At 37.9% G+C, this 15,520-nt stretch overlaps 1 protein-coding gene across 1 annotated transcript in view; it reads left to right on the top strand.

Annotated features, from left to right (window-relative positions):
- Positions 1-15,520, top strand: part of adcy2b (adenylate cyclase 2b (brain)) — a 94,800-nt gene that overhangs the window by 76,746 nt on the left and 2,534 nt on the right. The window contains exons 11-13 of the mRNA XM_020520457.2: positions 1,732-1,839; positions 10,274-10,388; positions 12,280-12,404. Coding sequence (XP_020376046.2) covers positions 1,732-1,839; positions 10,274-10,388; positions 12,280-12,404 — 348 coding nt within the window. The remainder of the gene's footprint in view (positions 1-1,731; positions 1,840-10,273; positions 10,389-12,279; positions 12,405-15,520) is intronic.

The following is a 15,520-nucleotide window of genomic DNA, read 5'->3' as shown; positions in this document are numbered from 1 at the left end:
TGATCTGGTTCTGGCCTCAACTCCAGTTTCCTGATTGATCCCTATAACCCTTGACTGCCTTATCCATCAAAAATATAATGCTGCCTTGAAAATTCAATGGCCTTTGCTGTTTTGTGGAGAACGGAATGCCATTGACTAATGAACCTATGAAAGAAAATAAATTCCTTATTTCCATCTTAAGAGTGAGACTTATTGTTCTAACACTGTGGGCCTTAGTCCTGGTCTCTCCAACATGGGAAGCATCCTTTCAGAATCCATTCTGTCAAGTCTCCTCAGGATCTTACATGTTTCAGTAAGAAGTGGAGAATGCACCAATTTGATGATAACTGACAGAAAGAACGTATACAAAGAACTGCAAAGTTAGAAAGAACACGTACAAACACCGTACCTGTTTCAACTGAACAAAATAGACAGTAATCATTCTCAAGTTTATTTCTCAGGGCAATGTAATGACCAATCAGGATCAACCTACCTGGTTTAACATTTAAACAAAGCTTTGCAATTAACTGTTGGTGAACATTCTGCGAACTACTTTTATTATAATTGTATTCTTTGCAAACAAGGAAACAAAAGTTATACAGAGTATTCCAGATGTGATCTCACTCCTGTAGAACAGCAGTAAAATTTCTCTGCTCTTATATCTCATTTCTATTGCAGTAAACACTTCAACTTTGTATCTAATTCTGGCCACCAATACTTTAACGATTCAAAGACTTTGCAGAAAATGCAGAAAAGATTTGCAAAAATGGTTTCAGGATCGAGCGACTAGGTCAGATAGAGAGTTTGGAGAGGCTGGGGCTGTTCTGTATTAAGAAGAGAAGATTGAGAGAAGATTTGTAGGAAGAGTTCAAAGACATGAGACTGAGTTTAGACTGAGCAATATTATACAACCTGTAGAAAGATTGAGAACCGGATGTGTTTAATTTAAGGTGATTGAAGAATCAAAGGTAGCAGAAGAAAAATTCTTTCTACACAATAAGTAGTTAGGATCTGAAATGCACTGCTGAGTTCAGTGAAGGGTAATTCAATCATGGCTTTCAAAAGGGAATTGGAAAAGCACAAAGAAGGAAAAGAAATGCTATAGCGAACAGCAGAGGAGTGGGACTAAATAGCTCTTGCAGGGAGTAGGAGTGGACTTAATGGGCCAAAGACATGCTTTTGACCATTTGATACTCTGCAATTTTGTGTATGAGACATCCATCACACACTGTTGTTGACAATCAGTTTTGCTTTTCCATATGGATTTTATTTCTGCTAGTTAAGATATGCATTAATATTCAAATGCTTTGGATTGTACATTGGGCAATATTCAATTTGCTTTTCCCAAACCACGATGGAGATTCAATCACTCCACAGGTTGACTTTCAGAATACCTTGAAGGACGGCCCTTGTTCACCCTAATTCAGTACATTCCTGCTTTGACTTGAAATATCAGTTGAATATTGTTATATTTTTCTAAACAATCAATTGCATCATTGCTTATTTCTGCATTTTTGGAATATATTGGTCTAGAATTCAATTGAATATTTTGATGTACGCAATCTTAATTGTTTGTAGCTCATTTATGACAACTTTGAAAAAATCTGTTGCTTTCATATTATGTTAAAACAATCATAGCACGTTCACCCTTACATATAATATACACATGCATACACATCACTGTTATTTGAAATGTAATTACCTGATTTTCGTTTAAAAGCCCACATAAATGATATTTTTATTTTCTGACAGCTATTGTCCAAACCTAAATTCAGCGGAGTAGAAAAGATCAAAACTATTGGGAGCACGTATATGGCAGCAACAGGGTTAAGTGCTGCCACAGTTCAAGAGTTCAGCCAGGTAAGATATATCCTGTTCTCTTTCCATAAAATTAATTTTCAATGGCACATTTTCACTACCAGTCAGTAACCAATTCTAAATTTACAAAGGCATACTATAATTTTAGAAACAAACTTTCGCAAAGGAGATGGCGTGAAATCGGTATGAGTAGCAACATCATGGAGAGTAAGACAATTGCCAATGGAAACATATAACACATCTAGGAGTCACATTTCCTGTGGTACAAGCAGACACCATACAAATATGTGGTCACTGCTACTAACTGTACTTTCTCTAGTTTTGCTGCTCCCTACTTTTTGAAGGAAAAATGAATAATTATAGGAATAATTTCACATTTATCCGTACAGGGGGTGATACATACTCACTGTACAATTTGGATCAAAGATTGATTGGGAAAAGGAAAAGGTCATTCAACCTATTGACCCAAGCATTGTTAATTAGACTTGAACTGTACCTCAAATTTATTATCCTGCCATTGTTCTATATCTTATGAAAACTTAACATAACAAAACTCTCTTTTAGTCATGAAAACTAATTTGTCTAGTTTCTACAGCTGTTTTCTGGAAAGAGTTTCAGATTTCTATAATTAAGGGTGACATGGTGGCTTTTGATTAGCACTGTTGCCTCACAGTGTCAGGAACCAGGTTCAATTCCAGCCTTAGGTGACTGTCTGTATAGGGTTTGCACGTTCTCTCTGTGTCTGTGTGGGTTTCCATCAGGTGCTGTGGTTTCCTCCCGTAGTCCAAAGATGTGCAGTTTAGGTGGATTGGCCATGCTAAATTACCCCATAATGACCAGGGATTTGCGAACTAGATGGATTAGCCATGGTTGATGCTTTATTATGCAGATAAGGTTGGGGACTGGGTCTGGATGGAAGATTTTCAGAGGGTTGCTGCAGACTCATTGGGCCGAATGGCCTCTTTCCTCACTGTGGGGATTCTATGATTCTTTTGTGTGAATGGCTTTAATTGTAAAGTCTATGGCCATGATTTTGCCAACATGAATTAAGCCCTGACATAATACTAAATGGGAGTCCTGAGCCCACAAGAGCAGTTAGCCAAATCATTGAGGAAGTTAGGGGGCATTCTTCTTGACAGTAGACAATTAAAAGTCCGCCATCAAGCCTGCCAGCCGTATCAGAGATGAGTCAACACAGCAGCCTCTGTGGCACTACAGATAAAGGTAGCCATTGCTGTGGTTACAATGATAAGAAGCCCTTGCAGGGAGGTAGAAGAATTAATTTCCCCTGGCTGGCACAAACCAGACAGGTCCCACTAATCAAAATATTAACCCTTCCAACAGTAGCTTGGACCTGCAGGGCAACTGTTGGTGCTGGGGGCCCTGCTCTTTGAAGCATGGAGTCTCTGGAAAGGGACTGGGAATTGAGGGCAAATTACTGATATTGCTGGGGATTTTTTCGAGTGGCCAGCAACAAAAAGTAGGGATGATGGGCAGGTGCTCAAATTGGCAGAATGTGGCCAGTGTTGTCCAATAAGGATCTGTGCTGGGGTTTGAATTATTCACATTATTTATTAACAACTTGGATAAATGACATAGAAGGTAACATATCCAAACTTGCTGATAATGCAAAGTTAGACTGCATTGTTGACAGTTTAGATGATAGCATAAAATTACAAAGGGAATAAGTGAGTAGACTAAATGAATGGACAAAACTGTGGCAGATGGAATTCAGTGTAAGCAAGCGTAAGCTTATCCATTTTGTACTGAAAAATGATAGACCAGGATACATTCTAGATGGTACGAAGTTAAATACCATGGATGTCCAAAGAGACTTGTGGGTTCAGGTGCATAGTTCTTTAAAATGTCACAAACCAGTATAGAAAATAATCAAGAAAGCTGATGAAATGTTGGTCTTTATATCTCGGGGACTGGAGTACTAGTATGCACAAGTTATGCTGCAGTTATACAAAGGCCTGGTTAGACCCCACTTGTAATACTGTGAGCAGATCTGGGCACCACACCTTGGGAAGGATATATTGACCTTGGAGGGAGTATAATGTAGTTTTGCAAGAATAACACGTAGACTTCAGAGGTTAAGTTATGAGGACAGATTATACAAATTAGATCTGTTTTCTCCAGAATTCCGATGGTTAAGTGGTGATCCAAATGAAGCCTTCAAGATATTAACAGTAAAAGACAGAGTATACAAGGATAAATTATTTCTACTTGTTGAGGAATCTAGCACTAGGGGGCTTAGCCTGAGAATTTGGGCCAGACCATTCAGGAGCGATGTTATGAAGCATTTCTACATACAAAGGATGGTAGATATTTGAAACTCCCTTCCACAAATGGCAATGAATGCAGGATCAGTTCTTAATTTTAACTCTGAGATAGATGATTTTTTTGTTAAGCAAAGCGTTTAAAGTGATATGGGCCAAAGGTAGGTATATGGAATCAGCTATGATCTCATTGGATGGTGAACAGGTTCGAGGGGCTGAATGGCCTACTCTTGTTCCTATGTTGCTATTGTCCTTCTTGATAGAAACACATGCTTTTTGAGTAAAGGATTAACTAAAAGCACTGATACTGTTGAAAGAAAGGAACTTAAACATTGCTAAATGGGGACAACATATCAAAATTTCTTGTCTTGCACTCATCAGGGTCAGCATGCAGGACACTGACTTGAATCTATCTGCCTGGTCTGAGAATTAAGATTGACAGTTAGCTGTTCATGCTGCATCTCAATGCCAGGCTCAACCAACCAGCACCCTTTTCTCATACTGTATAACTTCGTGTCCATTTTTATCAAGTCAGTTTATCACATTCTTGATTTCTTGTCCCCATATCTATATGACCAAGTAATAACTTAGAGATTTGATTTATTATTGTGACATATACTGAGCTACAGTGAAAACTAGTGTTTTGCTTGCTAACCAGACAAATCATACCTTATGTAAGTACATCAGGTTAATAGAACAGAATGCAGAACATAGTTTTACAGTTGCAGAGAAGGATCGGCAGTAATATATGAGAGGTCTGTTCATAAATGTGGTAACAGCGGAGAAGAAGCTGTTCTTAAATCTGTTGGTATGTATTTTGAAAACTTCTGATTCCTCTGCCCAATGGAAGAGATTGTAAGAGAGTATAACCGGGGTGGAAAGGGTCTTTGATTATATTGGCTTCACTTTCCCGAGGCAGTGGGAAGTATAGACAGATTTGAAGGAAGATTGGTCTTCGTGAGAGCAATCCATTCAGATTAATTTAGTTAAATCCAACATATATACACTCTATTTTGATTTCAGTTTTATTACAGGTGTTCTATCACAGTCCTGAAATGTACTGAAGAAGATCAGTTGACTCAAAACATTTATCCTGTTTCTATCTCAGATTTTGCCAGACATGTTGAGTTTCTCCAGCAATTTTTGTTTGCTCCTGAAATGATTGCCTTGTAAAATTTTTTAAACCGTCCAAATATTTTTTAACTGAAACATACAACATCTTTAGCGATTATGCTCCTATTTATAATTTACAGCACAAACTTCCATGAAGGAGAGAAAACTGTAATGGTCTGTCTGGTTATTAAACATATTGCCATGGTTACGCTGGAATTGATATACCAAGGCTCACTTTCAAAAATGAGTAACATGCTTCAGCACCTCAACTTCAAAGTGCAAGAGCTTTATTAGGATCTGCAGATGAGTTTAATTTGGTAATTGCAGCATCAATTTGAATTGCTAATTAGAATTATAACTATGAAAGTGGTTCATGTGTTAATGACAGCAGCCAATTAAAATTACTTACTGTAGATTTTTAGAATTCAAATAATGTAAAGAGTCTATTCACCCTCTTCATTGTTTAGTGTATGTCAGCAATATTACTAGTGATGCGATCTGCTATAATCTTCCCCAAAGCGAGCTCTCCATCGATAAAAGCTACTTGACATTTTCCTTTTCAAAGATGTGTCTGCATAGACACTAAAATGAATGCAGATTATTTTCTCTAGAGTGGCTGTTGATATATAAGTGAAATCATTTGTTTACCCACCATGTGAATTACATCAAAATGAATAGTCTTGTTTAGTTGAGACAGCATAACACACATAATTGCTAACCTAGATAAAAATAAAAAATGCTAATAAATATCTTTACAAAAAAGTTGACTAATGGGGGAAGCAATTGAAACCTGAAAAAAAAACAAGTGAGTTTGGGTTGTCTGGGAGTGAAAGTCTGTGAAATCTGTTTCTCAATTCAATCTTATCTCTAGCCAAAAGATTTCTGGATTTAACTGAGGCCAGGACGTGGGCAGTCAACCAAACTGCTTGAAGTAGATGGGTTAGTACTTAAATATCATAATGAACCTGAGACCTTCATTGCCATTCTACTTTTGGAATTTAACTATCAGCTATGTTTTCAGAGCATCTGAAAATCCTGTAGCTTTTTCAAGGTGAGGACTAGGCATATCTAGGAGTTGAGTGTCTTTAATTGCTACTTCCTCGATCCAGGCCTGCCTCATTGGCCATGGCTCCACTCATGAGCTTCTCTCCAAGGCTCTCATGAGTCCTGTCTTTCTCTAATGCCTCATACCCCACCACCAGACCTCCAATCTCCCTTTGTTCCTCAAATTTGTCCCATCACAAAGCACATGGTAGCCCACCCCTAACTTTAAACCATCAATTTCCCTGACCAGCCCTTAGAGTTCCCACTCTGAGGTTCCTATTCCCCCACCACAGCCTAATTTTCTACCCCCTGAGATGCAATTCCCCATCTCCAACCACAACACCTGCTCCCACCTCAATTCCACAACATTTAAAATGATAAAAGTTAAGGTTGAGTGAGTTCTATTCTATTCTATTTTTCTGCCTTACTGTTTCATTGCCACCAAACCCAGGTAACTTGGAGCACTGCCTCAAAGATCAATAATGATCCTGGTGGTGGACAGCAATCGTCATTTCTGCTCCATGGCTTTGAGCAACTTTTCCACATTCAGAGTCTTATGTTTTTCCAGTATTTGGGATAATTCTGTCTCTTTTTTTGCTGGTTTCTCTTCCTTTTGCAAACACAGAAATGTAGAAAATAGAAGCAGGAATAGACCATTCAGTCTTTTAAGCCTGGTCCGACATTCAATATAATCATGGCTGATCATCTAACTCCGTACCCTGTTCCTGCTTTCATCCCATACATCTTGATCCCTTTATCCCCAAGAAATGTATCTAGCTCCTTGAAAATATTCAATGTTTTGGCTTCAACAATTTCCTATGGCAGAGTATTCCACAGGCTCACCTTTCTGTAGTTGAAGAAATTTCTCCTCATTTCGGTCCTAATGGCCTACTCCATGCCCTTAGACTGTGACCTCTGGTTCTGGACTCTCTGGTCATCAGAAACATTCTTCCTGTCTTTACTCTCTCTGGTCCTGTTAGAATTTTATGGGTTTCAATGAGATCCCCGCTCATTCATCTAAACTCGAGTGAGTACATTCCTGACCAATCCAGTTTTTTTTTCATACATCAGTTCTGCCGTCCCAGGAAATAGTCTGGTAAACCTTCATTGCACTTCCTCCATAGCCAGAACATCTTTCCTCAATAAAGGAGACTGAAACTGCATACAATACTCCAGTTGTCATCACCGAGGCCCTGCACAATTGGAGTAAGATATTCCCATTCCTGTACTTGAGGAGTGGGTAACCTTGTTGAATCGGTTGATGATGAATATGCAGTGGTTAGCATTTAAAGAATATGTGCATCAGTTACAATTAATTATTCCTGTCTGGCAGACAAATAAAAGAGGAAAGGTGACTCAACCATGACTTACAAAATAAATTAATAATAGTATTAGATCCAAAGAGAAGACTTATAAAATTGCCAGAAAGAGCAAGAATTGGTAGCATTTTAAAATTCAGCAAAAGAGGACAACAAGTTTGATCAAGAAAACAGAGTATGGATGGTGAATTACAGAGAATATAGAAATTTACTGTAAATGTTTCAATAAATATGTGAGCAGAAAAAGATTAGCACAATCAAATGTTAATCCCTTGCAGTCAGATAATTGGTGCACTGCATGCAGTTTTGATCTCCCTGTCTAAGAAAAAATACATTTGCCAAACAAGAAGTTCAATGGAAGTTCACTAAGCAGATACCAGGGATGACAGGACTGTCCTATGAGCAGAGATTGATTCAACTGGGCCTGTATTCATTAGAGTTTAAATGAACAAGAGGGGATCTAACTGAAACATAAAATTCTAACAGAGCTGGACAGACTGGATGCAAGGAAGATGTTTTGTCTGGCTGGAACCAGGGTAGGCCATTTAGGTGTGAGATGAGAAAACGCCTCTTCGCTCAAAGAGTAGTAAACCTTTGAAACTCTCTATGACAGAAGGCTATGAAGACTAAGTTACTGAATATATTCAAGAAACAGATAGTTTTTTAAAGATTTTAAAGAAATCCAAATGTTATGAAGAGAATGTGGGAATATAGCATTGAGATGGAGAAACAGTCATAATCATATTGAATGAGGGAGCAAGCTCAAATGGCCTACTCTTGCTCCTAGTTTCTACATTTCTACTAAAATTATTGATTAGGCATGACTCAGGAAATTCAGTCTCTTTTGTAGCAAAGTCAGGGAACCAGGGAGAAGTCCAGCGATGCGCACTTTTTGGAATGATGCAAGGAAAATCTGATTAATTGTTTCTTCTTCAAACAATTCAAGTTCATGTTATTGTCTTGCTGCCTTTGGTTTAACCTGGCACTGCCCCTCACCTCATTTCAGTGTAGTACTCACTCCTTCCTTGTCAGCCAGGCATGTATTCTCCGTCCCTATTCAAGTTAACACATCTGTCCCTCTCTCTCCATCATTGAACTGCACCGTTCATTGCTTCCAATCTATTTCAAATTGGTACTCTTTTAGTAACCTTTTTCCTCACAAGAACTAGTTACTTTCCAAGATAAGCTTAATCTGTTTGTATAAGTGGATGGTTTATTATTCCTCCCTTCATGCAATTCTCATCACATTCTCCTGCCTGGAGTCAGGTGACCTGTTGTTGCCATGCACGCTTTTAATGTTGCAGGATTTGAGACAGAAGCCATGTCATGGGCCTCTGATCAGAATCATTAAAAAAGTAGCAGATGGCATCCATGTTTATGTCAATTGTACTGGGTATTGATAGACCAAGGATTGCAGGGTTACAAGGATCCCAGTGGTGAATTTTAAGCCTAAACAAAATCTAAGTTAGTTCCAAAACTGAAGATATTTGAACATAAGCTAACGTTTTTTTTTAACAATTGTGTTAATAAATGAAAGCTACTTTTTGCATTTTGATTTCCTTCATCAAAAATCATACCAGTAGATTTGTGATTTCATGTAATGTTGTAAAGGACAAGGTAGTAGTAGTGACATGGTAATATCACAGGACCAGTAATCCAGAGATCCAGGCTAATGTTCTGGGAGTAAGGGTTCAAATCCCACCATACCAGACAGTGAATTTTGAATTCAATAAAAATCTGAAATAAAAAGCTAGCCTAATGGTGACCAAGTAACCACTGCTGATTGTTATAGAAACCCCTCTGGTTCGCTAATGTCCTTCTATCTTCTATCCTACCTGATCTGGTTAGCCCCACTGCTATTTGGTTGATTCAGAACAGCCCTTTGGGCAGTTAATGCTGACTTCATTATCAACTGCCCTCATCACTTGGACAAGTAATAAAAAAGTTAGTATCTTCTCCTTCTTCCTAAAAAATTCTGATCACTAAACACTGGCAGATATTAATCTCGCAATTAAATGATTTCTAACTAAATCTATCAGAGTAATTTTATTAGGCCAAAAAGAACAAGTAGGCAAAATAATGCAAATTAATATGCATTAGCGCACTTCTAATTTGTGCAATAAACTGGTAATTTTATGATTGACAACATTTTCAGGAAAGCTCATAAATTGATACAAGAGGCAGAAAAACAGCACACACATCGTACAAGATTTAACAGGCAAAACAAAAATCGGGATCATTGTATAATTTTGAGCTGCAGACGGTTAGCCACAGCATCAGTGCACCAACAATATAAAAATATAATAATTTCTTAATATTTAACTGATCATATATTTTTAAAAATTCTTAATCTCAAGTGGCAAATAATGCAAATTATTTTAAACAAAGTAGCATTTAAAATATTTAAATTCAGGTTTGAAATTTATGTAGATCGCTGAACTTTGATAAACAATTTATATATTACCACTCCATCTAGTTCATCATGAGGACTGTACAGCACTTAGTCATTAGCATGAGTATTGACCCATATGTTCTGTACATGGTTTAATAGAATTTTGAGCGTTTGTAATTTACATCCACAGATTTTCTTTTTACTGAGTTCTACAAACAATTTCTAAATACTTTTGAATCCACCTTTCATTTGTAAACTAGGAATTGAGTTATTACTTTTTAATATCCATCTAAGTTTCTAATATCTAAATTCCCCTTGATTTGCAGGAAGCAGATAGACAGTACACACACATTGGAACCATGTTGGAATTTGCATTCGCACTCATGATAAAACTTGATGTGATCAACAAGCATTCTTTCAATGACTTTAAGTTGCGTATTGGTATGTATGTTTACATTTCCTGCTCTCATGATCTGTGTGTACTAAGTACTTCTTTGATGCTTTTAAGCTGCATTTAACCTGCATTAAGGGAATTAAGCTGCATAAACTTGAGGCCACTACTTTCTTACAATGATGCAGAATTGGCGATGTTGCACTATTATATAGATTACAGGCCAGATAGACCTGTACCTTTAGCTACATGACATCATGATGTGTGATGTTCTAGCATAAAGGTACCTGCCTTGCCTTCAGTCACACACTCTGTGTAATAGAGTCCGTGTTGTGTATGAAACATAAAGACAGTAAGCACAACACTACGTTATGTGTGTAAGTCAGTGATATTGTTCACTCGTAAATAAATAATAAAAATGTGGTCTTAACAAACTTCAAGATATCTGAATCAACAGAACATGACTATCTGTAGTACCTAATATGATGTCTAACGTATTTAGTAAAGCAAAAATGGCATCAAGTGACACTCCAGTTCCCGTATTCCTTGCTGATAGACAAATAAAGTTGTATTTTAAAAACAAATAAATAAATGTTTATGAACATTGAAGGAATTCTTCATTCTGGATTTGTAGATAAGCACTGACTCCAGTTGTAGTGCCAGTGCTTCTGATACCTAGTTTTAATTGGTACAGAACAAAGTTTTTATTAGAAGTAAGCCTCAAGTATACTGTTGATATACAGATAAACAAAATATTGGGGAAGATTTTCTGGTGGCGGAATAGTCATTATTCCAGTGTGGGTGGGAGTTGTGCATGAGGACCCTGCGGAATCTCCATTGTAGCAAGCTCCAAAGGAATAGCCAGAAAGTTGAATGTTGCTCTGGGCAATTCCTCTGCACCTGGAACCCTCCAAAGATCTCCATAAAAATTGAAGACTTTGAATGGTTATAATGACATTAAGTAAAATACATAATCTGTCTCCTGAATATTCAGCTGACCCCATAATTAACTCACACACCTCTTACTACAGCAACCCCAGACCACTTACACCTCTGGACCCTAAATATCTCACCTTGGAGCCCATGAGCCAAAACCAACCCAGGGACCCAACATTCCTGCTCCTGCACTGGGAATTGACATCCACCAGGGAGCTGACAGTTCCCTGCCCCAACACTCCAACAACCCCACACTCCCACCCTGCGACCCAACACCTTCTGCCCAGGACTCAATGCTCCCCCAGAGATCTGACATCCCTAAACCAAGAACTGACTTCGTCTGCCTCAGGACACGACACACTCCTCTGGAAAACCACACCCCCGACTCCCACTGGACCCGAACCCCCCCAACACCACCATCAGTAAGTACATGGGTGAAGTGGCTGGAAGGTGCTGTATTAGTTGGGTTTACATGTATATCTGGTAAATCACATGGTCGATGAGATATTGTCAGTAATTAATCGGGATGTTTGGAGGTTGTTGAAGGGCCATGGGTGTAATTAGGGCATCAGAGGGGTAGTTGGGTGGTTACTGTGTGTGATTGGGGTGTCAGCTCTGGAAGTAGCCAGGATTTTTTTTTTGCTGTCCAACATTGCCTGGGTAACCTTTCAGGTAAATTGGAATTGTCTGCATTCAGGTAAATTGCAATTGTTTCAAATCTCCAACTCTACTCATGATATACAATGCCTCTTGTGTAGTATCTTGGGGGGCAGGCAAATTGCCCATCAAAAGTTGAAACTTGCCAAGCCGTTCCTACAGAGTTCAGTATGTGGAGATATCAACATGCTCCTTATGGTCTCTGACAGTCTGGAGAATGAGAGATTTGGGGCAAAACTTTTTGTTGTGCACTTACCTGTAGTTGTACATTAGTGGCAAAGATAAGAGTTATAGAGAAACTGTCTTTCATAACATTACATGTAAAGTAATTGTTTAATTTTCTGGCAGGTATTAACCATGGCCCTGTTATTGCTGGAGTGATTGGAGCTCAGAAACCACAGTATGATATCTGGGGTAATAGTGTTAATGTGGCAAGCAGAATGGATAGCACAGGAGTCCTTGGCAAAATACAGGTATTCTCATTTGAACCTCTTCTGCAAAGTTCCTCAAACAGTAGTGCCTAATGGATGCACTTTGTGTGACACAGATAGCTGCAGTTACTTGTAGCAGTCGATCTTTCCTGAACAATTAACATAATATATATTTCCAGTCTCAGGCTACGACAGAATCTAGTTATTTTTTAGTGTTCTAAATTGAAAAAAAAAACATTTAAACATGTTGATATAGGGGAAGAGACGTTCTAACAAAGCTTACTAAGAGCTCATCACTGAAAGTGTTGATTTTCAAAGGAGTTATGTATAATTAGTTTTCAAAAGACAGATTTACTGATCTAATACTCTTAGCAGAAAGCTGTACCCAAAGGGCAAGCATCAAAAAATCAACGCCAAAAGAATCAATCTAGCAGTGTCTTCCTTTAAGCTTTTTACTGTTCAATGTTCTTTTAACTAATTTCATTTAGTACACATGTATTTACCAGGAATTGTCGTCAGGAGAATGCAGCTTGCATTGCATCAAGCAAAAGGAAGAGGCATCTGATGATAACTGAGAATACTTAGCAATTGATATACAATTGGAAAATTCACTCACATTAGCTCTGAAGTTTCAGTGATTCCTCAACTTTATGACCCACTTCTGCCGTCTGCGTGATAGTAACACCCAAATATTTTGGTTTAAAGTGTGAATTTAATCTTGACAGTTTACATAAAGTCCAATACAGCGTACAGAAGTTAACATCACTAAAAAGTTAATCTAGATGGTCATGTGAGGGGCTCTGACAAGAAGACATCTAATTTTTTGATCAAGCTGGTCATTCAATGATAGTGTTGTCTTATGGTTCCCAAAAGTAAGAAATAATTAAACTTATACACACAAATACAGAATACATGTCTTGTAGCTCTCCATGGGGTAGGTGGACTGATTCATTGTTGCTTTGACACACTGCCTAGCAGGGCTCAAAATATGTTTCGTTTTTATTTTCAAGGGCCCCTCTCAAGATTTACTTTTTGATTTTCAGGGGCTACTTTTTTGATTTTTAGGAACTTCTTTCCTAGTCACAATAACTCCTTCATTAGATGATGCAATCTGAGTAAAAATGACTCCTCTGTGTTTGTGTTGAAGCAGAAGCAGAATAAAGAGAATTTATAAATTTTGCCATTATTACTGTTCTACTAAAATTAAAGTCACAAACACAAGGAAAGCCATAATTTCTTAGACACCAAAACAGGCATAAATTAGTAATATTTTTGAAGACATTGCTAAAGCTTCTATATACAAGGCATCATCACCCTAACCGTGTTTTCCATAGATTCCATAGATTAGTGAGATCACAGCTAAACTCTTGCATGTTTGTTTCTAACACAATTGCTGCAGCTCAAGTAATTAACAGTGTAAGATGTTATTAAACATAAATGCAAATATTGATGAAGTAAAACTATTCACTATTAAATTATGCAATTGACACAGTGTTAATTACAATCATATCTTTTTTTGTCATGACTCGCCGGGGGAAGTGTGTTAGAAATCAAGCCATGCTATTCTTTGAGTTATCACAAATATGGAAAAAAATAAGTCAAACTATCAAAAGTCCTCAATTTATTTGACTTACAGACTATGGGTTAAAACACTTGCCAAGTCTCTGTACATAACAAGAAAATAACTGATTAGTATAAACAAATTGTCTTTAACAAATGGCAATTAGGATGTATGAATTGTTGAATTATAACTTTACAACTCTATCCCTTTGTAAATTCTCCCCTTCATAAGCAGACAGACACAAATGGCAGATAGAACATGATATTAAGGGTGGAAAAAATAAAAAGATCAGAGAAACAGTATGATCACACCTGTGTGAACCACAGTTGCTTTCTTTCTTTTCCTTTCAATTCCTTTTTAGATCTTTGCTATGATATAAGTTTGTTCGCATACTGATGCTCTATTTCATTCACTGGTTGAAAATTCATCCATTCACTATCTTTAAAGGCATTTTATTTCTCCTTCAATTGGGAATTTTCAGAGAAAGGTGATTAGAAGTCAGCTGGCTTTTACTCACTCAGGAGAAATACAGGAGACAGCTTCTTTGGTGCTTTCTCTTTCCAGCCTAACTGGTTTCTTCTGCACTGGCCTACTGATAAACCATGGTCATTTGGTCAGGAGCCAGTCAGAACATTGTGGTCATACAGTTTTCCTTTAGTTCAGATTCTATCAGCTGCTTGTCCCTATTCCAAGAAAAATGCAATTTTGTATAAACTCACGGTGTGCTCCAGTAAATATGATTTTTAAAACAGCAGCTGCAGTTCCCTTGGTTTAGGCCAGTAACATTTCTTTTCTTTTAGTCCACAGTCCAAACATAAATCAAATAAAATGATTTGGTCTTTATACAGATCCTCACTCCACTTTCTCCCCTTTCAGAACTTTCCCACAATCTGCAGTCCCTCTCTTCCACTTTGCAGCTCCATGTCACCCCAACTACAGTTCCTCTCCACCACCACCACCTCTCCTCTTTCCCCTGTGCCACCTCTGCCCTGTTGCTCCTTTCCTTTATCCCATCCCCATGCCCTTACTGTCACACTCATACACACACGCACGCAACCACACACGCATGCACACACACATTCTCTCCTCTCTGTTTCTCTCTCCCTTTCTTTCTCACACACGTGCATGTGTGCATACACACAAATAAATCTATGGAGTGAATTTGCATTTGTAGATTTGTAATTGCAGATACGTTCTATTTTGTTCAAAAAGCATACAATTTGTAGACAGTTAATGTGGCATTTTATAAATTCCTACTTTGGAAATAAAACCAGTCTGACTCTTAGTTTATACACAGCCATATTCTAAACAAGGCCTCACAGCTAAAATGAATTGTCTGGCCTGAGATGTCACCTCTGGTATACCGAGGGAACTGATGAAACCTTTAGTTACTTTGGGGCAATGACTTGAAAGAAATTTGGGAATTTGCACATTAATCCTTTCTAGTTGATTAAAGATTTAACAGCTATCTCAGGTTTGTTCAACACCGCATAAAAACTGAAGGAACTGCGAATGCTGTACATCAGGAACAAAAACAAAGTTGCTGGAAAAGCTCAGCAGGTCTGGCAGCATCTGTGAAGGAAAAAACAGAGTTAAC

The sequence above is a fragment of the Rhincodon typus genome, chromosome 2 (genome assembly GCF_021869965.1).
Source record: "Rhincodon typus isolate 14 chromosome 2, sRhiTyp1.1, whole genome shotgun sequence".
NCBI classification, from domain to species: domain Eukaryota; kingdom Metazoa; phylum Chordata; class Chondrichthyes; order Orectolobiformes; family Rhincodontidae; genus Rhincodon; species Rhincodon typus.
The sequence above is the reverse complement of the archived record's forward strand: the minus strand, read 5'-3'. Positions and strand labels throughout refer to the sequence as shown.